The sequence below is a fragment of the Choloepus didactylus genome, chromosome 20 (genome assembly GCF_015220235.1).
Source record: "Choloepus didactylus isolate mChoDid1 chromosome 20, mChoDid1.pri, whole genome shotgun sequence".
NCBI classification, from domain to species: Eukaryota; Metazoa; Chordata; class Mammalia; order Pilosa; family Megalonychidae; genus Choloepus; species Choloepus didactylus.
Window position 1 is genome coordinate 36,899,106 of NC_051326.1, and position 27,231 is coordinate 36,926,336.

General features: G+C 41.0%; 1 protein-coding gene across 1 annotated transcript in view; it reads left to right on the plus strand.

Moving 5' to 3' along the window:
- Positions 1–2,336: 2,336 nt before the first annotated feature.
- NEIL2 (nei like DNA glycosylase 2) overlaps positions 2,337–27,231 on the plus strand; it is a 34,421-nt gene continuing 9,526 nt past the window's right edge. The window contains 3 exon segments of the mRNA XM_037812889.1: positions 2,337–2,456; positions 4,510–4,649; positions 16,059–16,097. Of these exon segments, the coding sequence (XP_037668817.1) occupies positions 4,512–4,649; positions 16,059–16,097 (177 nt within the window). The 5' untranslated portion in view covers positions 2,337–2,456; positions 4,510–4,511.

Below are 27,231 nucleotides of genomic sequence, written 5' to 3' on the forward strand. Positions count from 1 at the left end.
AATTTCTCAAAAAGGTAAAGAGGCAGCCAACTCAATGGGAAAAAAATTTTGGAAACCATGTATCTGACAAAAGACTGATATCTTGTATATACAAAGAAATCCTACAACTCAATGACAATAGTACAGACAGCCCAATTATAAAATGGGCAAAAGATATGAAAAGACAGTTCTCTGAAGAGGAAATACAAATGGCCAAGAAACACATGAAAAAATGTTCAGCTTCACTAGCTATTAGAGAGATGCAAATTAAGACCACAATGAGATACCATCTAACACCGGTTAGAATGGCTGCCATTAAACAAACAGGAAACTACAAATGCTGGAGGGGATGTGGAGAAATTGGAACTCTTATTCATTGTTGGTGGGACTGTATAATGGTTCAGCCACTCTGGAAGTCAGTCTGGCAGTTCCTTAGAAAACTAGATATAGAGCTACCATTCGATCCAGCGATTGCACTTCTCGGTATATACCCGGAAGATCGGAAAGCAGTGACACGAACAGATATCTGCACGCCAATGTTCATAGCAGCATTATTCACAATTGCCAAGAGATGGAAACAACCCAAATGTCCTTCAACAGATGAGTGGATAAATAAAATGTGGTATATACACACGATGGAATACTACGCAGCAGTAAGAAGGAACGATCTGGTGAAACATATGACAACATGGATGAACCTTGAAGACATAATGCTGAGCGAAATAAGCCAGGCACAAAAAGAGAAATATTATATGCTACCACTAATGTGAACTTTGAAAAATGTAAAACAAATGGTTTATAATGTAGAATGTAGGGGAACTAGCAGTAGAGAGCAATTAAGGAAGGGGGAACAATAATCCAAGAAGAACAGATAAGCTATTTAACGTTCTGGGGATGCCCAGAAATGACTATGGTCTGTTAATTTCTGATGGATATAGTAGGAACAAGTTCACAGAAATGTTGCTATATTATGTAACTTTCTTGGGGTAAAGTAGGAACATGTTGGAAGTTAAGCAGTTATCTTAGGTTAGTTGTCTTTTCGTTACTCCCTTGTTATGGTCTCTTTGAAATGTTCTTTTATTGTATGTTTGTTTTCTTTTTAACTTTTTTTTCATACAGTTGATTTAAAAAAGAAGGCAAAGTTAAAAAAAAAAAAAAAAAGAAAAACAAGGAAAAAAAGATGTAGTGCCCCCTTGAGGAGCCTGTGGAGAATGCAGGGGTATTTGCCTACCCCACCTCCATGGTTGCTAACATGACCACAGACATAGGGGACTGGTGGTTTGATGGGTTGAGCCCTCTACCATAAGTTTTACCCTTGGGAAGACGGTTGCTGCAAAGGAGAGGCTAGGCCTCCCTATATTTGTGCCTAAGAGTCTCCTCCTGAATGCCTCATTGTTGCTCAGATGTGGCCCTCTCTCTCTGGCTAAGCCAACTTGAAAGGTGAAATCACTGCCCTCCCCCCTACGTGGGATCAGACACCCAGGGGAGTGAATCTCCCTGGCAACGTGGAATATGACTCCCGGGGAGGAATGTACACCCGGCATCGTGGGACGGAGAACATCTTCTTGACCAAAAGGGGGATGTGAAAGGAAATGAAATAAGCTTCAGTGTCAGAGAGATTCCAAAAGGAGCCGAGAGATCACTCTGGTGGGCACTCTTACGCACACTTTAGACAACCCTTTTTAGGTTCTAAAGAATTGGGGTAGCTGGTGGTGGATACCTGAAACTATCAAACTACAACCCAGAACCCATGAATCTTGAAGACAGTTGTATAAAAATGTAGCTTATGAGGGGTGACAATGGGATTGGGAAAGCCATAAGGACCACACTCCACTTTGTCTAGTTTATGGATGGATGTGTAGAAAAGTAGGGGAAGGAAACAAACAGACAAAGGTACCCAGTGTTCTTTTTTACTTCAATTGCTCTTTTTCACTCTAATTATTATTCTTGTTATTTTTGTGTGTGTGCTAATGAAGGTGTCAGGGATTGATTTAGGTGATGAATGTACAACTATGTAATGGTACTGTAAACAATCGAAAGTACAATTTGTTTTGTATGACTGCGTGGTATGTGAATACATCTCAATAAAATGATGATTAAAAAAAAAAATATATAGATCAGGACCTGCTCCCAGGTTTTTCCTTTTGAGCAACTAAAGGCACACAGAGAGACACAGGAAAGATTAATAAGAAGGAGGACGGAAGAGAGATCCAGCCTTCCGCCTTTTTCCGCGTCTTTCCCTCTGCTGTCCTCCCATTGCCTTCCTTCCACGAGCGTGCTGCCTTCTCTCCACAGTCTTCTCGGCCGCAGGCTCTCCCCGCCGCTCCCGTCCCCGCCCCTTTGCTGCTTTCCGAGACTCGGCGGTGGCTCGGCCTCCAGCGCCCGCCCGGGAGGAGGAGCCCCGCACGCGCGGCGGCCGCCGAGCCCCGCCTCTGCCCTCGTGCCTGGCGCGGGGGCGGTCCGCGTGCCCGGAGCCGGTGAGTGCGCTCGCCCGCCCCTCCCTCTGCGCCCCCGCCTGTTCCCGAGCCGCCGCGACCCCTCTGAGACCCGCCGCCTTCCCCGGGGCCGGACGCCTCCCGGGAGGGCAGCGGAGGGGCGTGCGGGCTGCCCGGGCCTCCGAGGCCTGCGCGGTTCCCTGGGGCGTCCTTCTGGGCCCTGCGTGATGCTTCTTCCGTTCTAAAAGCGGGGCTTTCCCACTCCTCGCCGCAGGCCGTGTGCTTGGGAAGGCGCACATTGTCATCGCAGGTTTTTTTTTGTTTTTGTTTTTTTCTGGCGTGAGAAGTCAATTTCAGAAAAATTAAGAGACGTCTCTTAAGGACACCCGCACCCTTGGTCCAATTTTTTTTCTGTTTACCACTGTCTCCCTGCATTTCTCCCCGAGAGGCTCCCTCAGAGCCCTCAGTCCTGTCTCTGCGGCCTCCTTCCCCCTCCGTCTCTCTATCCTCCTCATTCCCCGTAGCTCCCTGCAAAGAGCAGTCATTTTAGACTCTTCTCCAGTTATTTCCTTGGTAAAGAGAGCGCCCGGCGACAGCCCTCCCCTCTGCGGCTGTCAGTGTGGTCCGCTAGCGTGTCCATTAACCAGCCGCGCTCTGGGGTGATGGGCTGAGGGTGGTCGCGGTTTCCTCATCAAGTTTACAAGACCTCTCCCGGTTCCAATCTTTTGAGGCTATTGTAAAGGCCCAGTTTTCCTTCTGCATGAATATGCTTAAAAGAAACATGTCCATGTGTCTCTAGAGAGTTTAAGGATTAGGTGCTTTTCCAGAAGCTTCTTCCATTGGAGTGGAACCGGAGAGGGTCCCGAGAACTGGTTCGGGTTGGCAGTGGTCTCCAGGTTCCTTCCAGCAATCAGTTTCGCCAAGATACCCTCGACAGGGTCTTGAAGGTCTGGCTGGGGAAAATTATACCATATTTCAGCGAATCTAAGGCACCATCGGATTTAAGAAGCAATTATTCAGTATGCCAGTAAGAAAGACAAAGTGCTGCTAATTAAGCTACCAAAAACCTTAGGTTGTAAGAGGCATCCCAATTTCAGAGATTTTAAAAATGTATTTTTCATAATTGCTGAAATACAGTAGCTAGCACCATGCCAGGTACTTATTTAATTTTCACCATAACTATAATGAGTCGTGTGCTGATGAGGAAACAGGTGATTAAGTGACGTACCCTGGGTAAGTGGCAGAAACAGAATACCCACCAGGTCTACCTGACTCCAAGGTTCACGCTTCTTATGTGACAGAGAAGTGACCTTTCGGACCCAAACCTCTGAATACCTCCTACAGTCAACTCAAGGAATTTGAGTGGTTTGGAGAGATGATAGAAGGGAGTCACTGATAACCCTGCATCAGGAACAAAAGGGAACTACTACTAATTCTCAGTCATTCAGGGATAGTGCTGGATATGCCCTCTTCCTGCTCTGAACTAACATAACCCGGTATCTACTTCCCATGATTCTGAGCTCTTAGAGAATTACAGGCCCCACCCAGGTATCTTCTCTCCCCTACTAAAGGGGCGTTCCAGGGAGGGCACAGTCCAGGTCTTTGTGTCTTTGTGTCCTTCTCCACCTTGATCATCTTTCCTCTAAAAGGGGGGAGATAAATCAGCAGCAGTGGGTTGCAGTGATGCGTGGTGGGCCTGGGGGCTGCCATAGGCCTGAAGATAGGAGTTAGGGGCCCAGCAGTCCAGACAAAAAGTCACAAGGACTTGGCCCCTGTTGTGGCAGCTGCTACCTGGTTGAAGTAGAGGGAGCTATTACATGATGCATAGCACATCCTTGGGGCTTACTGAGCATTTGCTAAATGAAGAAAGACGAGAGGAGCATGCCCTAAGGACATCTGGGAAGCTGCCCACACCCTGCCACCACTGTCCTTTATTATCTGACTCCACCTCCCCAACCACGCTCCCTTTTGACCATATATATTTTTAAAGTTGATGGGAAAAAAAAAAATAGCTGCTTAAAAGCTTGGACCTTGGCACCTGTCAGAAACGCTAGAGAAAAACAAAGTCAGTGACCTCTCTTCCCCTTTTTTCCAGGAATGCCGGAAGGGCCATCTGTGAGGAAATTTCACCATTTGGTCTCCCCCTTTGTGGGGCAGCAGGTGGTCAAGACAGAGGGCAGTAGCAAGAAGCTAAGCCCTGCTGACCTGCAGACCCTGTGGCTGCAGGACACCCAGGTGAGACTATCATCATCCAGTGGGCTTGTTTGATATCTCCCACCGGAGGACTGAGCCCATCTGTACATTCTGTGTCTCCCGGAATTTGTTCCAAGATGTCTCATGCTGTCACTTCCATGACCCTTAAACAGTTATGCTAGGGCTAACACAGCTCTTCTTTTGGTCTGATGCTTCTCAGCCAGAAGTGGGCACCACAGTAGCCTGTGGGATTATAAAAAAATAAACATACATGAGCTGGAGGCTTGGATTCAGGGTATCTGGAGTGATTCTGATCCCTCCAGCTGATTCTCATGTGCATTTCATTCCAAGGGGCCAGCAGTGAAGTTAGGGAAAGAGCATAACCTTCAGTTCTGTGTTCAAACCGGCTTGTTTTTGCTATGAGCATAATACAGAATTCCTTATAAGGGCTCACAGGACTCTGTGATCTGACTCCTGCCTCCCTCTCTAGCCTTATTTTTACCTTTCTCCAAATCTGTCTTCTAATCACATTGAGCTATATATCTGGGGCTCCTCTAACAGTCTTTCTTGCCCCTGGCTTTGATATGCTGTTTCCCTGCTTGAGCAGGTTTTCCTTTTTCTCCAAACTCTGCCCTGTCCCTCCCTACTCAGTTTACCACGGCATTTCCTAGTTTTTCTTCTGGATTCAGCTTAGACATCACCTCCTCTGAGAAGCCTGCCCTACCCACTTTAGACTGGGTGAGAAACTCCTCTGGGAGTTGATTTTGTCCTGCCTGTTGAGTGGAAGACACAGATAAACAGGGCAGGAGCTGGGTCCTCATCAGTATTGTGTCCCTAGCATTTAGCTGGGTATCTAGCACATAGGAGGTACATGGTAAGTGCTTGCAGAATAAATGAATGGGCCCTGATACTTCTTAGCTGTGTGATCTTGAGCAAGTTATTTAATCTCTTAGCTTTAGTGTCTTCAACTGAAAAATGAGGATGTCGCCTACTTGTTAAAATTGCTTTATTAAACAAACTTTGTTCCTGGCATATAATAGGCACTCAATAAGTATTAGTCCTTTTACTTTCACCTTGCCCTTCCCACCCACATAGGGTCTTACCATTCTTAGTTAGAACTGGAAGAGATCTTATAGACTTTCACCCATATTTTATACATTTGGGCACTGAACACCCAGAAAAGTGGAGTAATTAGCTCAAGTTTACATAGCTAGCAAGGGGCACAGACCCAAGCCAAGGCCTCCTGCCTTCCAGGTTTGTGATCTTTCCATGATGGCATGTAGCTTTTTTGTAGGACTGTATAATTTTCAGGGGCAGGGATTTTGTCCCTTCATATCTGGATGCCCAGCACTCATTGCAGTGCCTGTCATAGAGTGGCTCTCGTAAGTAGTTACCGATGGATGAGTGGACAAATGAATGGTGGCCAGAGGGAGGAGCCTTGAAACCCAGTAAACCAAAGCAGAAGCCAGTGTGGCAGGGAATCGGAGAGAAGTCTGACTGTGTGGCATTTGGTAACTGCCTGGCATATGGGCGGTAAGAGCTGAGAGTGGATTCCCTTCTCTTCTCTGTTGGTCAGTCTCTTCCCCTAAGGAAGTTACAATTGAATTTGGAAGGTAAGACCTGTATCTATACAGGTGAAATGGTTAAATAAGGAGGATCGCATAGGATTAAGGCCCAGATGACCTGAAAGGGGTATGGAGAGAGAGGGAATGAGGTCATTGTGGCCTGGAGACAAAAACTTCATGTGGGATGGGGGACTTGACTTGATGGGAACTTAGACTAAAAGGAGAGGCATGAGAAGTGGTAAAACACAGAAAAAACATGGAGAAGAAATGAGCAAGCTGAGCTGATGAGGTGGGGGAAAGATCAGCTCACTCTGCTGCATAGCTGTTTTTCTTGCACCTCCCTTCTCTGTCCTCTGGTTGCTGTATCAGACATTGTGTTTGACTACTAATGACAGATTCAAAGATGAGTGGGCTTATACAAGGGAAGACTTCTTTTTCCTTCTCACGTAACGGGACGTTCAGAGGTAGGAACTCCAGGACTGTATGGGAGCCACATCCCCACATCATCGGGGACCAGGCTCCTTGCAGCTCCATCCTCCCTGGGGTGAGGCCCTCACCCTCATGATGACAAGATGGCAGTTGGCATTTCAGCCATTATATCTGCATTCTAGGCAGGAAGAAAGAGGAACATGGAAAGGGCAGAAGGGACCTGCAGGCTGATAACTCTTTTTTTTTGATTGTCATAGATTTTTTTAAATTAAATTCAGTTTTATTGAGATATATCCACATACCATATAGTCATCCATGGTGTACCGTCAACTGTTCACGGTACCATCAAAGAGTTGTACATTCATCACCCCAGTCTATTTTTGAACATTTTCCTTACACCAGAAAGAATCAGAATAAGAATAAAAAATAGAAGTAAAAAGGAACAGCCAAATCGCCCCTCCCATCCCACCCTATTTTTCATTTAGTTTTTGTCCCCATTTTTCTACTCATCCATCCATACACTGGATAAAGGGAGTGCAATCCACAAGTTTTTCACAATCACACTGTCACCCCTTGTAAGCTACATTATTGTACAATTTTCTTCAAGAGTCAAGGCTACTGGGTTGGAGTTTGGTAGTTTCAGGTATTTACTTCAAGCTATTCCAACACATTAAAACCTAAAAAGTGTTATCTATATAGTGCATAAGAATGTCCACCAGAGTGACCTCTCAACTCCATTTGAAATCAGTCTCTCAACCATTGAAACTTTATTTCATTTCCTTTCGCATCCCCCTTTTGGTCAAGAAAATATTCTCAATCCCATGATTCTGGGTCCAGATTCACCCCCCAGGAGTCATATCCTGCGTTGCCAGGGAGATTTACACCCCTGGGAGTCAGGTCCCACATAGAGGGGAGGGCAGCAAGATCACCCGCAAAGGTGACTTAGCTAGAGAGAGAGGGCCACATCTGAGCCACAAAGAGGTACTCGGGGAGACCCTTAGGCACAATTATAAGCAGACTTAGCCGCTCCTTTGCAGTAAAGAGCTTCATAAGGGCAAGCCCGAAAATAGAGGGTTCAGCATATCAAGCCGTTAGTCCCTAGTGTTTGTGAGAACATCAGCAACAATGCAGGTGAAGTACAACACCCCCGCATTTTCCCTCAACTCCTCTGGGGGGCCCTGGACCTATATTTTTATTCTCTGCCCAAATTACTTTGGGATGTGTCACTATTTCAATCCAACCTGTACAAATCTACCATATCTCACTTCCTATTCAAAGTTCCATGTAATTGTGGTGTTTGAACAAACTGACTGTAGAAGTTACATTGTTTAGAAAATATAGATCCTGCACCAAATAAACATCTCTTCCCTTCGTCTCACATGGAAGTTGAAGTTTTAATACACAAGTCAGTTTCAGCCCGATTTGCCCTGGTCTTAACCAGATCTGCTTCATTTATATCTCTAATTGAAGTCTGGGCTCTTTTTCAGCCTTTTTTTATTTTTTTATTTTTTTTAACAGTTGCTGTATTTGCTAATACTGACATTCATATCTGCCAAACTCTAGCTCTGAGTTTCAGGTGTCACACAGATACCCAGTGTTCCAGAGACCAATCAGGTTTTGCACAAAGGGATCAGCATTTCACAGTTTGGAGATAGCCATTACAATTCAGGAACAGATTTGACTGCTGTAAGAGCTTACAATCTAGGGACCATTACGATAATCGTTCCCGTACTAGGCTGTGCTCTAAGATTCAGTGCTGAGTTTACACATTGTAGTTAGTCCATATTGGTGAGGCCTTACAGTGCTTGCCTTTGTTTCTGGCTTACCTCACTCAAAGCTGTCTACAGGATCATTCACCTCTTTGGGTGTCTCACAGCTTCACTCCTTCTCATAGTTGCTTAATATTCCATTGTATGCATACTCCACAGCCTCCTCCACCCATTGCAAATCCTAAATACTGCCTCCATAAACACCAGTGTGCAAATGTCCACTCACGTCTCTGCTCTCATTTCTTCCAAGTACATGCCCCATAGTGAGGTTGCAGGACCTTATGGCCCCACACACCTAGCTTCTTGTGGGACCACCACACTGACCTCCAGAAAGGCTATACCATTCTGCCTCCTCATCAACAGTAAATAGGTACATCACTCTCTCCATGTTTTCTCCAGCACTTTTACCGCTATTTATATTTTTTCCTACAATTTTGTAGAGATATATTCACATACCATACAGTTATCCACAATGTACAATCAGTTGTTCACAATATCATCGTGTAGTTGTACATTTATCACCACAGTCAGCACTTGAACATAGTGATTACTATGAACAAGTTTTTTTTTTTTTTTTTTTAGCGAATAATAAAAAAGATAATAAAAAGAAAAATAACATGTCATACAATACAATATAATAGTAAGGACAGAAAACAACACCACTACCAAGAATCCCATATCTCTCCCTTATATCCTCCTCTCATACACATTTAGCTTTGGTATATTGCCTTTGTTACATTTGATGGAAGCATATTATAATGTTACTGTTGACCGTAGACTCCAGTTTGCTTTATGTTTTTTCCCAAATACCATCCCTTTTTCAGCACTTTGCATGGTTGACATTCATTTGTTCTCCCACATGTAAAAACATTTTTATATTTGTACATTTAGTAACAGTCATTGGCCACTCCAGTTTTTACCAAGTTATACAGTCTTTATCATCTATCTTTACCTCTGGTGTCATACATTCCCCTATCCCACTTCTTTCAGCCTTACTCACAGACATAAAAATTAAAGTAAAAAAGAACATCCAAAACATACCATACACACATTCCTCCCTATTATTCATTTACTTTTTGTCCTCATTTTTCTACTTATCTGTCCTTATACTGGATAAGGAGAGTGGGAGCCACAAGGTTTTCACAATCACACAGTCACGTAGTGTAACCTATATAGTTATACAGTTATCTTTAAGAATCAGGCTACTGGGTTGCAGTTCAACAGTTTCAGGTATTTGCTTCTAGATATTCCAATACACTAAAAACTAAAAAGGGATATCTACATAATGCATAAGAATAATCTCTGGAATGTCCTCCCAACTCTATTTGAAATCTCTCAGCCACTGAAACTTTATTTTGTTTCATTTTTCTTCCCCCTTTTGTTCCAAGAAGTTCTTCTCAATCCCACGATGCCAGGGCCAAGCTAATCCCTGCAACTCATGTCCCACATTGCCAGGGAGATTTACATCCCTGGGAATCATGTCCCACATAGGGGAGAGGGCAGTGAGTTTATCTGAAGAGTTGGCTTAGAGAGAGAGGCCACATCTGAGAACAAAAGAGGTTCTCTGTGGGTGACTCTTAGGCACAATTATAAGTAGGCTTACCCTCTCCTTTGCAGTAACAAGCTTCATAAGGGCAAGCCCGGAGATCGAGGGCTCAGCCTACTAAACTGGTAGTCCCCAATGCTTGTGAGAATATCAGTAATTCCCTATGTGGGGAAGTTTAATATTTCCACATTTTCCCACAGTCCCTCAAGGGGGCTTTGCAAATACTTTTCTTTATTTCATGGTATCTCACAACGTTTTACTTTTTTTTATTTTTCTTTTAAATTCATTTTATTGAGATATATTCACATACCACACAGTCATACAAAACAAATCGTACATTTGATTGTTCACAGTACCATTATATAGTTGTGCATTCATCACCAAAATCAATCCCTGACACCTTCATTACCACACACACAAAAATAACAAGAATAATAATTAAAGTGAAAAAGGGCAATTAAAGTAAAAAAGAACACTGGGTGCCTTTGTTTGTTTGGTTGGTTTTTTCCTTCCCTCATTTTTCTACTCATCCATCCATAAACTAGACGAAGGGGAGAGTGGTCCATATGGCTTTCCTAATCATGTTGTTATTCCTCATAAGCTACATTTTTACAAAATTGTCTTCAAGATTCATGGGTTCTGGGTTGTAGTTTGATAGTTTCAGGTATCTACCACCAGCTACCCCAATTCATTGGAACCTAAAAAGGGTTGTCTATATTGTTCGTAAGAGTGCCCACCAGAGTGACCTCTCCTTTTGGAATCTCTCTGCCACTGAAGCTTATTTCATTTCCTTTCACTTCCCCCTTTTGGTCAAGAAGATGTTCTCTATCCCATGATGCCGGGTCAACATTCCTCCCCGGGAGTCATATTCCACATTGCCAGGGAGATTCACTCCCCTGGGTGTCTGATCCCACATAGGTGAGAGGGCAGTGATTTCACCTGCCAAGTTGGCTTAGCTATAGAGAGAGGGCCACATCTGAGCAACAAAGAGGCATTCAGGAGGAGGGTCTTAGGCACAATTATAGGGAGGCCTAGCCTCTCCTTTGCAGCAACAGTCTTCCCAAGGGCAAGTCCTGTGGTAGAGGGCTCAACCCATCAAACCACCAGTCCCGTGTATGTGGGCACATTAGCAACCATCGAGATGGGGCAGCCCAATACCCCTGCATTCTCCACCAGCTCCTCAAGGGGGCTCTGCATATTTTTTCCTTTTTTTTTTTTAGTAACTTTTTTTAAATCAACTGTATAAAAAATTAAAAAAATAAAAATTAAAAATTAAAAAAAACATACAATAAAAGAACATTTCAAACAGACCATAACAAGGGAGTAAGAAAAAGACAACTAACCTAAGGTAACTACTTTACTTCCAACATGTTCCTACTCTACCCCAAGAAAGTAACCGAATATAGCAACATCTCTGTGAACTTGGTCCTGCTATATCCATCAGAAATTAACAGCTCATAGTAATTCCTGGGCATTCCCAGAACTTTAAATTTACCCACGGTAGCTTATCTGTTCTTATTGGATTATCGTTCCCCCTTCCTTAATTGCTCTTTATCACTAGTTCCCCTACATTCTACATTATAAACCATTTGTTTTACATTTTTCAATGTTCACATTAGAGGTAGCATATAATATTTCTCTTTTTGTGCTTATTTCACTCAGCATTATGTCTTCAAGATTCATCCATGTTGTCCTGTGTTTCACAACATGGTTCCTTCTTACTGCCGTGTAGTATTCCATCGTGTGTATATATCACATTTTATTTATCCACTCATATGTTGAAGGACATTTGGGTGTTTCCATTTCTTGGCAATTGTGAATAATGCTGCTATGAACATTGGCATGCAGATATCTGTTCGTGTCACTGCTTTCCAATCTTCCGGGTATATACCGAGAAGTGCAATCGCTGGATCGAAGAGTAACTCTATATCTAGTTTTCTAAAGAACTGCCAGACTGACTTCCAGAGTGGCTGAACCATTATACAGTCCCACCAACAAGGAATAAGAGTTCCAATTTCTTGACATCCACTCCAGCATTTGTAGTTTCCTGTTTGTTTAATGACAGCCATTCTAATTGGTGTGAGATAGTATCTCATTGTGGTCTTAGTCTGCATTTCTCTAATAGCTAGTGAAGCTCAACATTTTTTCATGTGTTTCTTGGCCATTTGTATTTCCTCTTCAGAGAACTGTCTTTTCATATCTTTTGCCCATTTTATAATTGGACTGTCTCTACTATCGTTATTGAGTTGTAGGATTTCTTTATATATGCAAGAAATCAGTCTTTTGTCAGATACATGGTTTCCAAAAATTTTTTCCCATTGAGTTGGCTGCCTCTTTACCGTTTTGACAAATTCGTTTGAGGTACAGAAACTTCTAAGCTTGAGGAGTTCCCCTTTATCTATTTTTTCTTATGTTGCTTGTGCTTTGGGTGTAGTCTAGGAAGTGGCCATCTAATACAACGTCTTGAAGATGTTTCCCTACATGATCTTCTAGGAGTTTTATGGTACTGTCTTTCATATTGAGATCTTTGATCCATTTTGAGTTAATTTTTGTCTAGGGTGTGAGATAGGGGTCCTCCTTCATTCTTTTGGGTATGGATATCGAACTCTCTGAGCCCCATTTGTTGAAAAGACTGTTATGACCCAGTTTAGTGACTTTGGGGGACTTATCAAAGATCAGTCAGCCATAGATCTGGGGGTCTATCTCTGAATTCTCAATTCGATTCCATTGATCAGTATGTCTATCTTTGTGCCAGTACTATGCTGTTTTGACAACTGTGGCTTTATAATAAGCTTCAGAGTCAGGGATTGTAAGTCCTCCCACTTTGTTTTTTGTTTTTAGAGTGTCTTTAGCAATTTGAGGCATCTTCCCTTTCCAAATAAATTTGATTACTGGCTTTTCCAAGTTTGCAAAGTAGGTTGTTGGAATTTTGATTGGGATTGCATTGAATCTGTAGATGAGTTTGGGTAGAATTGACATCTTAATGACATTTAGCCTTCCTATCCATGAACAGGGAATATTTTTCCATCTTTTAAGGTCCCCTTCTGTTTCTTTTAGTAGAGTTATGTAGTTTTCTTTGTATAGGTCTTTTACATCTTTGGTTAAGTTTATTCCTAGGTACTTGATTTTTTTAGTTGCTATTGAAAATGATATCTTTTTCTTGAGTGTCTCTTCCGTTTGTTCATTTCTAGCATGTAGAAACATTACTGACTTATGTGCATTAATCTTGTATCCCACTACTTTGCTAAATTTGTTTATTAGCTCTAGTAGCTGTATCGTCGATTTCTCAGGGTTTTCCAGATATAAGATCATATCACCTGCAAACAATGACAGTTTTACTTCTTCCTTTCCAATTTGGATGCCTTTTATTTCTTTGTCTTGCTGGATTGCCCTGGCTAGCACTTCCAGCAAAATGTTGAATAACAGTGGTGACAGCGGCATCCTTGTCTTGTTCCTGATCTTAGAAGGAAGGCTTTCAGTCTCTCTCCATTAAGTACTATGCTGGCTGTGGGTTTTTCATTTGTGCTCTTTATCATATTGAGGAAGTGTCCTTCAATTCCTACCTTTTGAAGTGTTTTTATCAAAAAGGGATGTTGGATTTTGTTGAATGCTTTTTCAACATGCATCTATTGAGATGATCATTTGATTTTTCTTTTTCGATTTGTTAATGTGTTGTAATACATTGATTGATTTTATTATGTTGAACCATCGTTGCATGCCTGGAATGAACCCCACTTGGTTATGATGTATGATTTTTTTAATATATCTTTGGATTCGGTTTGCAAGTATTTTGTTGGAAATTTTTGCATCTATATTCATTAGGGAGATTGGCCTGTAGTTTTCCTTTTTTGTAGCATCTTTGCCTGGTTTTGGTGTTAGATTGATGTTAGCTTCATAAAATGAGTTAGGTAGTGTTCCATTTTCTTCGATGTTTTGAAAGAATTTAAGTAAGATTGGTGTCAGTTCTTTTTGGAAAGTTTGGTAGAATTCCCCTGTGAAGCCATCTGGCCCTGGGCTTTTATTTGTAGGAAGTTTTTTGATGACTGATTGGTTCTCTTTGCTTGTGATTGGTTGGTTGAGGTCTTCTGTAGCTTCTGTGGTCAGTCTAGGTTGTTCATATGTTTCCAGGAAATTGTCCATTTCCTCTGCATTGTCCAGTTTGTTGCCATACAGTTGTTCATAGTATCCTCTTATAATTTTTTTAATTTCTTCAGGATCCGCAGTAATATCACATTTCTCATTCATTATTTTGTTTATATGGGTCTTCTCTCTTTTTTATTTTGTCAGTCTAGCTAGGGGCTTGTCAATCTTATTGATCTTCTCAACGAACAAACTTTTGGTGTTATTTATCCTCTCTATTGTTTTTTTGTTCTCTATGTCATTTATTTCTGCTTTAATCCTTGTATTTCTTTTCTTCTACTTGGTTTAGGATTGGTTTGCTGTTCATTTTCTAGCTTCTTCAGTTGATCCATTAGTTCTTTGATTTTGGCTCTTTCTTCCTTTTTAATATATGCATTTAGTGCTATAAATTTCCCCCTCAGTACCACTTTTGCTGCAACCCATAGATTTTGGTATGTTGTGTTCTCATTTCATTTGTCTCTATATATTTAGCAATTTCTCTTGCTATTTCTTCTTTAACCCACTGATTGTTTAGAAGCGTGTTGTTTAACTTCCAGGTATTTGTGAATTTTCTGAATCTCTGATGGTTATTGACTTCTAATTGTATTCCATTGTGGTCGGAGAATGTGCTTTGAATAATTTCAGTTTTTTTTAATTTGTTGAGGCTTGTTTTATGTCCCCGCATATGATCTATTCTGCTGAAAGTTCTATGAGCACTAGAGAAGAATGTTTATCCTGATGATTTGGGATGTAATGTTCTATATATGTCTGTTAAATTCAATTCATTTATCAGATTGTTTAGGTTTTCAGTTTCCTTATTGGTCTTCTGCATGGTTGATCTATCTATAGGAGAGAGTGATGTGTTGAAGTCTCCCACAATTATTGTGGAAACATCAATTGCTTCCTTTAATTTTGCCAGTGTTTGTCTCATGTATTTTGTGGCACCTTGATTGGGTGCATAACATTTACGATTGTTATTTCTTCTTGCTGAATTGCCCCTTTTATTAGTATGTAGTGGCCTTCTTTGTCTCTCATAACATCCTTGCATTTAAAGTCTATTTTATCTGAGATTAATATTGCTGTTCCTGCTTTCTTTTGGCTGTAGCTTGCATGAAATATTTTTTCCATCCTTTCACTTTCAATTTCTCTGTGTCCCTGTGTCTAAGATGAGTCTCTTGTATGCAACATATTGATGGTTCATTTTTTTTGATCCATTCTGCAAATCTATATTTTTTAATTGGGGAGTTTAATCCATTTACATTCAATGTTATAACCATGAAGGCATTTCTTGAATCAGCCATCTTATCCTTTAGTTTATGTTTGTCATATATATTTTTCCCTCTCTCTATTAATATCCTTTAATGTACCCATACTGAATCTCTTTAGTACTGAAACTTTCTCCATGTCTCTCTCTCCTTTCTTTGTTTCTCTGTCAGTAGAGCTCCCTTTAGTATCTCCAGTAGAGCGGGTCTCTTGTTAGCAAATTCTCTCAGCATGTGTCTGTGAAAAATTTAAGCTCTCCCTCAAATTTGAAGGAGAGCTTTGCTGGATAAAGAATTCATGGTTGGCAATTTTTCTCACTCAGAATTTTAAATATGTCATGCCACTGCCTTCTCGCCTCCATGGTGGCTGCTGAGTAGTCACTACTTAGTCTTATGCTGTTTCCTTTGTATGTGGTGAATTGTTTTTCTCTTGCTGCTTTCAGAACTTGCTCCTTCTCTTCCGTATTTGACAGTCTGATCAGAATATGTCTCAGAGTGGGTTTATTTGGATTTATTCTATTTGGAGTTCGCTGAGCATTTATGTTTAGTGTATTTATATTGTGTAGAAGGTCGAGGAAGTTTTCCCCAACAGTTTCTTTGAATACTCTTCCTGGACCTTTACCCTTCTCTTCCCCTTCTGAACACCAATGAGTCTTATATTTCGATGTTTTATATTATCTGTCATATCCCTGAGGTCCATTTCAATTTTTTTCCTCATTCTTTCTTTTTGTTCTTTCATTTTCTGTTCTTTCATCTTCCAGGTCACTGATTCGTTGTTCAGCTTCCTCTGGTCTTGTACTGTGAGTATCCAGAATCTTTTTAATTTGGTCAGCAGTTCTTTAATTTCCATAAGATCGTCTATTGTTTTATTTACCCTTGCAATTTCTTCTTTATGCTCTTCTAGGGTCTTCTTCATGTCCTTTATATCCTGTGCCATGGTCTCGTTGTTCATCTTTAGTTCTTTGATTAATTGCTCCAAGTACTGTGTCTCCTCTGAACTTTTGATTTGGGTGGTTGGGCTTCGGTAATCCATATCGTCTGGTTTTTTAATATGCTTTAAATTTTTCTGTTGTTTTTGGCCTCTTGGCATTTGCTTAACTTGATAGGGTTCTTTCATGATTTGTAGACTGATTAAAATCCTTATCTCTAATTTGTCAGATCTACAGCTTCATGGAGTACACCACCAGCAGGTGGTGTCCGCGAGCCACCTATTCCCCTCAAGCCAGTTCTCCCCGCTTTGTCTTTGTGGTGAGTGAGTGTGCCGGTTTGAAAGTATTGTGTCCCCCAAATGCCATTATCTTTGTGGTCTTGTGGGGCAGAGATTTGCTTGGAATGTGCCCCACCCAGCTGTGGGTAATGATAATTTTGATGAGATGTTCCCATGGAGGTGTGGCCCCGCCCATTCGGGGGTGGGCCTTGATCAGTGGAGCCATATAAAACATGCTGACTCAAAGAGACTAAACTGAGTGCAGCTGTGAGTGATGTTTTGAAGAAGAGCAAGCTTGCTAGAGAGGAATGTCCTGGGAGAAAGCCATTTTGAAACCAGAACTTTGGAGCAGACGCCAGCCATGTGCCTTCCCAGCTAACAGAGGTTTTCCAGATGCCGTTGGCCATCCTCCAGTGAAGGTACCCGGTTACTGATGTGTTACCTTGGACACTTTATGGCCTTAAGAATGTAACTGTGTAGCTAAATAAACCCCCTTTTTATAAAAACCAATCCATCTCTGGTGTTTTGCATTCCACAGCATTAGCAAACTAGGACAGTGGGGGAGTGAGTCTTGCGGGGTCCAATTGGTGTACCAAGCTTGTGTGTGTACTTGGTGTTGCCTGCCCTGTATATAGGGTGTGTGTCTGGGTGGTCAGGGAGCAGGGGCGGCTCTAACAATCAAATCTCCCTCATGTTCCTGGAGATTTAAAGCTGCTACAATAGTCTAATCCTTCGGTTCAGTCCTGCCAGTTTGTCTCTGCTGCTGACCCACAAATCCTTGGTACTGGCGTATGGCCCCTGAGACTTGCGAGTGGGTCCCTCTTCCAGGCCGTGCATCCCCAGGTCCTCTGTTGAGGGATGACTGTGCTATGTCACAGGTGAGTGCCGTCCCCCCAGGGCGGTTCTGGGCTGCTGGGCTGTGTAGGGAGGCTCCCAGTCTGCTGAAAGGATGGCTGAATGGGGCATGTTAATTCACACTGCTCCACCTTCAACAACTCTGGGACAACCAGCTGAGGGTGCAGGGAAGGCTAATTTCCACGCCCGATTTTGTGGTGTGTGCGTGTGTTATTGGAAGCACTTCCCCATCACACTGGGTTGTCTGGGGCATCTCTGGGCTCTGGGGCCGGTGACGAGCAGGAGTGTTTCCTGTCCACCGGGATGATGGCTGTGAGCGGACACCCCCCTTTTCTTGGGAAGTCGTGGTGTTTAGTGAATTTTCTCAGCCACTGGACTTATTGCCTTGTATCTCAGAGCTGTCTTAGTTCTGCTCTTGTCTTGACTTGCCCAATTGTAAGTCTTTGAGGCTTTCGGTATCAGGCTTCTTAGAGTAATTGTTTTAGAGGAAGAGAAAAAGATTTAAAAAAAAAAAAAAAAAAGGCTCTCCTCACAGATCTAATGGGTTATTGAAATGCTAAGAGACAAAGCAATTAGGGCCTTTAAGGAAAGTTCCAGGAGGCAGAGAAATTGGTTTTTCTTCTGGATTTGCATATGAGCCTGACTCTGTCTGAGCTCTGTCCTTCCCCTTTCTATGTTCACCAGAACTCCAAAAAGCCTCTGCTTTTATTTTTGGGGTTTTTCTTGCTGTTTTTGCTATCCCTGTCTCCTCTCCGCCCAGCTGGCTGCTCCCAGATTCTCCAGTGTCTGGTCTCAGTCTATCTATGATTGGAGTTTGGATCAGTAGAATGAGTTTCCGATAAAAGCCGCCACTGCAGTTCTCCCTCCTTGTTCCCAGCACTGACGGCCCCTCCTCCCACGGGACTGAGCCTGGCAGGGAGGGGCGCGGGTCCCCTGGCTGCGAGAACTTACAGATTTTGCTGATCTCAGCAGTTCCATGTGTCCATGAGTGTTGTATGAAGTATGCCCAAAGTCAGATTGCTCTGTGGTGTCTGGTCCATGCAGTTCCTGGCTTTCTACCTACTGCCCTGGAGGAGTAACTAAAACCTGTCACCTCACCACTCCACCATCTTGCCCCGCCTCTCCTCACAAATACATTTTTATTCTCTGCCCAGATTCCTTTGGGATGTATCGGGGCTTCACACTAACCTGTACAAACCAACCATATTTCACTCCCTATTAAAAGTTCCATGTAATTATGATGTTTGAACAAACTGACCATACAAGTTAAATTATGTAGTGTGCTACAAAAAATACAGATTTTACACCAAATAAACATCACTTCCTTTGGTCTTACACAGAAGTTGAAGTTTTAAAACACCATCAATATTGTCCTTTATCCTTTAGTCTGATTTACGGTAGTCCTAACCAAGTCCATTTTGTTCATATCTCTACTTGAAGTCTGATCTCTTTTTCAGAATCTTTAATATTTGCTGTGTGGGATAATGCTGATATTCTTAGCTGCTGGACTCTGCCTCTGAGTCTCAGGTGTCACACAGATACCCAAAGTTCCAGGGACTGACCAAGTTATACACAAAGAGCTCAGCATCTCAGAAGTTAGAAATAGCCATTACCACTCAGGAATAGATAAAACTGCTGTAAGAGCATAGTATCTAGGAACCTTTACAATAAGCCTTCCTCTGATAACCTGTGCTCTCAGACTCAATTCTCAGAATTTGCACGTTATAGTTAGACCATATTAGTGAGGCATTATAATGTTTGTCTTTTCATTTCTGGTTTATTTCACTCAACATGCTATCCTCAATGTCCATTCATCTCACAACTTCATTCCTTCTTGTAGCACCTCAAGATTCCGTTATATGTGTTTAGTTTGCTAATGCTGCCATTATGCAAAATACCAGAAATGGATTGGCTTTTTTAAAGGGGGTTTATTTGGCTACAAATTTACAGTTCTGAGTGTCCAAACTAAGGCGTCAACAAGATGATACCTTCACTGAAGAATGGCTGTGGCATCCAGAACACCTCTGTCAGCTGGGAAGGCACGTGACTGGTGACTGCTGGTTCTTTGCTCCCAGGTTGTGTTTCAAAATGGCTTTCTCCAAAATGTCTCTGGACTTCTGTCTTCACTTAGCATCTCCAACAATCTCTAAGTGTCAGCAAGCATCTGGGTCTTGGCTTAGCATATCTGGGATGTTTTCATATCTCTGCTCTCTGTGCAAGTTCCCTTTAAAGGACTCCAGTAAACTAATCAAGATCTACCCTGAATAGGCGGGGTCACATCTCCACGGAAACATCCAATCAAGAGATCACATCCTAATCAAAAAGATTAATCAATCTGCCCCCACAAGTTTACATTAAGGAATATGGCCTTTACTGGGGGACATAAAGTATACAAACCGGCACAGTATGTATACACCACAGTTCGCCATTCTGTTCATCAGTCAGTGTACCCTTAGGCCACCTCCATCCACTGCGAATTGTGAATACTGCCACCATAAACTCCACTGTGCAAATGTCCATTTGTGTCCCTCTCTTCAGTTCTTCCAAGTATATACCCAGTAACAGGGTTGCAGGACCATATCTTCACCCATTTCTTAATTGAATTGTTTGTCTTTTTGTTATTGAGTAGTTGTAGGATTTTACATATATTCTGGATCCTAACCCTTATCAGATATATGGTTTCCAAATATTTTCTCCCAGTCTGTTGGCTGTCTTTTGATTTTCTTGATAATATCCTTTGATGCTCAAAGTTTTAAATTTTGATGAGGCCTGTGCCGGTTTGAATGTATTATGTCCCCCAGAAAAAGCCATATTCTTTGATGCAGTCTTGTGGGGCAGACAGAATAGTGGGGATTAAGTTGGAACGTTTGAATTAGGTTGTTTGCATGGAGATGTGCCCCACCCAGCTGTGGGTGGTGACTCTCGGTGGGATACTCCCATGGAGGCGTGGCCCCATCCATTCAGGGTGGGCCTTGATCATTGGAGCCATACAAACGTGCTGACTCAAAGAGACTGAAATGGAGTGCAGCTGTGAGTGATGTTTTGAAGAAAAGCAAGCTTGCTAGAGAGGAATGTCCTGGGAGAAAGCCATTTTGAAACCAGAACTTTGGAGCAGACGCCAACCACGTGCCTTCCCAGCTAACAGAGGTTTTCCGGACACCATTTGCCATCCTCCAGTGAAGGTACTTGATTACTGATGTGTTACCTTGGACACTTTATGGCCTTAAGACTGTAACTGTGTAGCCAAATAAACCCCCTTTTTATAAAAGCCAATCCATCTCTGGTGTTTTGCATTCCTCACAGCATTAGCAAACTAGAACAAGGCCCCATTTATATATTTCTTCTTTCGTTGCTCGTGCTTTGGATATAAGGTCTAAGAAACTGTTGCCTAATGTTGGGTACTGAAGATGACTCTGTGGTGGTTTGAAACTGTATGTACCCCAGAAAATCATGTTTTCAAAGCCAATCCATTCCTTTGGGTGTAAACCTATTGTAAATAGGACCTTTTGATTAGGTTTCTTTAGTTAAAGTGTGGCCCAGGGTGAGTCTGAATCCTCTAACTGGAGTCTTTTATAAACAGGATGAATTCAGGGGGGGAGAGAGAGAGAGAGAAAGCCACAGAAGCAAGAACTTGAAAGCAATGAAACCTGGAGGAGAAGGGAGAGACCAGCAGACACTGCCATGTGCCTTGCCATGTGACATAAGAGACCTTTGTCAAAAATCAATTGACCATAAATGTGTGGGTTTATTTGTGAACTCTCAATTTATTCCATTGTTGTATATGTCTGTCTTTGTGTCAGTAGCACACTATTTTGATTACTGTAGTTTTATGATGTTTTGAGATAGGGAAGTATGAGTCCTTCAACTTTATTCTTCCTTTTTCAAGATGGTTTTGGCTATTTGGGGTCCCTTGCCCTTCCCTATGAATTTGATGGTTGACGTTTCCATTTCTGCAAAGCAGGCTGGTGTAATTTTCATAGGGATTGCTCTGGGTGGTATTTACATCTAAATGATACTAAGTCTTCCAATCCTTGAACAGGGAATATCTTTCCATTTGTTTAGATCTCCTTTTATTTCTTTCAGTATGAGTTGATGTTTTCTCTGTACTATTTCTTTACATCCTTGGTTAAATTTATTCCTAGATATTTGGTTCTTTTATTTGCTATTGTAAATGGAATTGCTTTCTTGTTTTCCTTTGCAGATTGTTTATTACTGGTGTTTAAAACCACTGACTTTTGCATGTTGATCTGGTAACTTGCCACTTTATTGAATTCATTGTTAGATCTAGTAGCTTTCTTGTAGACTCTTCGAGATTTTCTGTATATAGGATCATGTCATCTGCAAATAGGGATAGTTTTATTTCTTCCTTTAGAATTTGGATGCCTTTTATTTCTTTTTCTTGCCTAACTGCTCTGGATAGTGCTTCCAGTATAATGTTGAATAGCAATGGTGAAAGCAGGCATCCTCATCTTGTTCCTGATCTTAGAGGTAATCTCTCAGTCTTCCACCATTAAGTATGATGTTAGCTGTGGATTTTTCATATATGCTTTTAGCATTTGAGGAAGTTCCCTTCTATTCCTAGTTTTTTTAGTTTTTATCAATAAAAGGTACTAGATTTTGTCAAGTACCTTTTGTGTGACAATTTAGATGATCATGTGGGGTTTTTAAGCACTTTTATTGAGATAGAGTTACACACCATACAGTCCATCCAAAGTGTGCAATTAGTGGCTTGCAGTATAATCACAGAGTTGTGTATTTATCACCACAATTTTAGAACAGTTTCATTATTCCAAAAAGAAAAACCAAAAAGAAAAACCTATACTACTTTTACCCTCTTATTATTCACATTTTGAACTGGTGTGGTACCTTTGTTACAAGCAATGAAAGAATATTAAAATATTACTGTTAACTATAGTCCATAGTTTGCACCAGGTGTACTTTTTCCCATATGCCACTGTATTCTTAACACCTTTTAATGGTGTTCTAGTTTGCTAATGCTGCCGGAATGCAAAACACAAGAGATGGATTGGTTTTTATAAAAGGGGTTTATTTGGTTACACAGTTACAGTCTTAAAGCCATAAAGTGTCCAAGGTAACGCATCAACAATCAGGTACCTTCACTGGAGGATGGCCAATGGTGTCCGGAAAACCTCTGTTAGCTGGGAAGGCCTGTGGCTGGTATCTGCTCCCAAGTTCTGGTTTCAAAATGGCTTTCTCCCAGGATGTTCCTCTCTAGGCTGCAGTTCCTCAAAAATGTCACTCTTAGTTGCACTTGGGGTATTTGTCCTCTCTTAGTGTCTCCAGAGCAAGAGTCTGCTTTCACTGGCCATCTTCAAAATGTCTCTCATCTGCAGCTCCTGTACTTTCTTCAAAGTGTCCGTCTTGGCTGTAGCAAGCTTGCTTCTTCTGTCTGATCTTATATAGTGTGCCAGTAATTTAATTCAGACCCACCCAATGGGCAGGCCAATACCTCCTTGGAAATTATCCAATCAGAGTCATCACCCACAGCTGGGTGGGGCGCATCTCCACAGAAACACTCAAAGAATTATAATCTAATCAACACTGATAACATCTGCCCACACAAGATTACATCAAAGATAATGGCATTTGGGGGACACAGTGTATTCAAACTGGCACAAATGGTGATGTACATTTGTTCTAGTTCATGAAAGAACACTCTTATATTTGTTTTATTACCCTAAGGCCTTTGTCCACAACAGGGTTCACTGTGTTATACAATCCCATGTTTTGTCTTGTAACTTTCCTTCTAGTAACATACACAACCCAAAACTTCCCCTTTCAACCACAATCACACATATAATTCAGTACAGTTAGTTACACTTACAATAATGTGCTGCTACAACCACTATCCATTTCCAGACATTTACAATCAACCTGATTAAAAATTCTGCACAAATTAAGCATCAGCTCCCCATTCTCTACCCCCATTCCATCTCCTGGTATCCTATATTCTAGATTTTAACTCTACGAATTTGCATATTATAATTAGATCATATCAGCAAGATTGTACAATATTTGTCCTTTTCTATCTGGCTTATTTCATCCAACATAATGTCCTCAAGGTGCATCTGTATTGCTGCATGCATCAGGACTTCATTCCTTCTTGTAGCTGAATAATATCCCATTGTATTTATATACCACATTTTTTTATCCATTCATTGATTAATGGGCTCTTTGCATCTTTTGGCAATTGTGAATAATGCCTCTATGAACAACGGTGTGCAAATTTCTGTTCACGCCCCTGCTTTCAGTTCTTCTGGGTATAAACCTAGTAGTGGGTTTTCTGGATCATATTGCAATTCTATACTTAGCTTCCTGAGGAATCATTAAACCATCTCCCACAGTGGCTGCACCATTTTACATTCCCACCAGCAGTGAACGAGTGTTCCTGTTTCTCCGCATCCTCTCCAACACTTGTTGTTTTCTGTTTTTTTAATAGTGGCCATTCTAATAGGTGTGAAATGATAGCTCACTGTGGTTTTGATTTGCATTTCCCTAATAGCCAGTGATGTTGAGCGTCTTGTCATGTGCTTTTTAGCCATTTGTTTTTCCTCTTTGGAAAAATGTCTTGTGAGCCTTTTGCCCATTTTTTAATTGGGTTGTTTGTCTTTTTATTGTTTGAGTTGTAGAATTTCTTTATATATTCTGGATATTAAATTCTTATCATATATATGGTTTCCAAATATTTTTTCCCATTAAGTAGGCTGCCTTTTTACTTTCTTGAGAAAGTCCTTTATAGCAGAAAAGTTTTTAATTTTGAGTAATTCCCACCTATCTATTTTTTCGTCCATTCCCTGTGCTTTGAGTATAAAGTCTAAGAAACCTTTGCCTACCACAAAATCTTCAAGATGCTTCCCTACATTTTCTTCTAGTTTTATGATGCTAGTTCTTATATTTAGGTCTTTAACCTATTTTGAATTAATTTTTGTACACAGTGTGAGATAGGGGTTCTCTTTCATTCTTTTGAATATGGATGTCCAGTTCTTTCCAGCACCATTTGTTGAAGAGACTATTCTGTCCCAGTTGAGTGGACTTGGCAGCCTTGTCAAAAATCAATTGGCCATATTTTCTGCAGTACACTAAGTAATTTAACTTGTGCAGTCAGGTTATTCAAACCCTATAATTACATGGAACTATGAATAGGAAGTGAGATCTGGTAGGTTTGTACAGTTTAGTGGGAAATCCCAATACATCCCAAAGTAATTTCGGAAAAGAATAAAAATATATTTGCAGGGCCTTTCTCAGGACCTGGGGGAAAAGGCAGAAATGTTGGACTTCCCCACCCAGGTTATTACTGATACTCTCACAAACTTTGAGGACTAACAATTTATAGGATGCACCCTCGATATTGGGGCTTGCCCTTACGAAGCTTGTTACTGTAAAGGAGAGTCTACTAAGCCTACTTATATTTGTGCCTAAGACTCACCCCCAGAGAACCTTTTTGTTGCTCAGATGTGGCTCTCTCTCTCTCTATCTCTCTCTCTGTCTCTCTCTGTAAGCCCACATGGCAGGTGAACTCACTGCCCTCCCCACTATGTAGGACATGACTCCCAGGGATGGAAATCTCTCTGGCGGCGTGGGGCATGGCTCCGGGGTATGAGCCTGGACCTGACTTCGTGGGACTGAGAAAATTTTCTTGACCGAAAAGGGGAAGAGAAATGCAGCAAAATAAAGTTTCAGTGGCTGAGAGATTTCAAATGGAGTTGAGAGGTCACTCTGGAGAGCATTCTTATGTGCTGTATAGATATCCCTCTTTAGTTTCTAGTTGTATTGGAATAGCTAGAAGGAAACACCTGAAATTGTTGAACTTCAACCCAGTAGCCTTGATTCTTGAAGACAATTGCATAGCTATGTAGCTTACATGATGTGAGTCTGTGATTGTGTAACCCTTGTGGCTCCCACTCCCTTTATCCAGTGTATGGACAGATGGGGACAAAAACAAAATGAAGAATGGGGTGGGATGGGGGAGGGATGGAATGTTTTAGGTGTTCTTTTTTACTTTTATTATTATTCCTTTTGGAATAAGGAAAATACTCAAAAATTGATTTTGCTTGAAGACGATTGTGTAAAAATGTAGCTTATGAAGGGTGACAATGTGATTGGGAAAGCCATGTGGATCACACTCCCCTTTGTCCAGTGTATGGATGGATGAGTAGAAAAAAGGGGGCAAAAAAAAAAAAAAAAGCACCCAGTGATCTTTTTTACCTTAATTGTTCTTTTTCACTTTAATTTTATCCTTATTACTTTTGTGTGTGTGGTAATGAAAATGTTCAAAAATTGATTTAGGTGATGAACGCACAACTATTTGGTGGTACTGTGAACTATTGATTGTATGCTCTGTATGACTGTATGGTATGTGTATATATCTCAATAAAATTGAATTATTAAAAAACATTGATTCTGGTGATTAATGTACAACTATATGATAGTGCTGTGAATAATTGATTGTACACTTGTGGATGATTGTAGGGCATGTAACTATATCTAAATAAAACTATTAAAAAAATCAATTGACCATAGATGTGAGGGTCTATTTCTGAACTCTCAATTCAATTCCATTGGTCAATATAGCTTATCTTTCTGCCTTACCATGCTGTTTTAACAACTGTAGTTTTATAATAAGCTTTAAAGTCAGAAAGTTTGAGTTCTCCAGCTTTGTTCTTTGTTTCTCAAGATGCTTTTGGCTATTCAGGGCCTCTTATCCTTCCAAATAAATTTGTTAATTGGCTTTTCCATTTCTGCAAAGTAGGCTTTGGAAGTTTGCTTGGGATTGTATTTGAGTCTGTAATTCAATTTGGGTAGAATTGATATCTTAATGATATTTAGTCTTCTAATCCATGAACACGGAATGTCTTTCCATTTATTAAGGTCTTTGATGTGTTCTTTTCCTCCCTTCATTCTATTTTTATGGTGTATTACATTGATCATTTTTTCTTACGTTGAACCACTCTTGCATCTTGGGATAAATCCCACTTGATCATGGTGTATAATCCTTTTAATGTGCTATTGTATTCTATGTGCTAGTAATTTGTTGACAAATTTCACATCTTATATTTAAAGGGATATTGGTCTGTAATTTTCTTTTGATATCTTTATCTGAATTTGGCATTAGGGTGATGCTGGCCTCTTAGAGTGAGTTAGGAAGTATTCCCTCCTTTTCATTTTTTTTGGAAGAGTTGGAGGAGGATTAGTGTTAGTTATTCTTTGAATGTTTGTTAAAATTCACCAGTAAAGCCATCTGGTCCTGGACTTTTCTTCGCTGGGAGGCTTTTCATTACTGATTCAGTCTCTTTACTGATAATGCAGGACTTATTCCTGGTCTTTGTTTTTTGTAAGTCTTATAACCTTTTTATCCCTCACTTTTTGTATTACTCTCTATTTTGTATTTAATTTTTCTTTTGTAGTGAATCCTCTGGAATCTTTTCTCATTTCCCTCTGTGCATAGTCTTCCAGTATTTTCTTGTGGGTATTATGGGGTTTAAATTTAACATACTAAAAAAAAAAAAAGGAAAATAAATTTAGCATACTGAATCTATAACAATCTTGTTTGATTGGATATCAACTTAACTTCATTGGCATACCCAAACAATGTTCCTATTTGCCTCTGTTCCCCCACCATTTTGTAGTTCTTGTTGCAAGGTATATATTGATTCCTTGTAAGTCCAAAGCCATTGCTTAATCATTACTTTTTATGCATTTGCATTTTAGATCCTGTAGGAAGAAAAAGTGGATTTACAAACCAGAAATACAGTGGTACTGGCCTTTATAATATTTACCCATGACGTTACCTTCACCACAGATTTTTACTTTTCATGCAACTTCAGTCTATTGTCCAGTGTACTTTCCTTTCT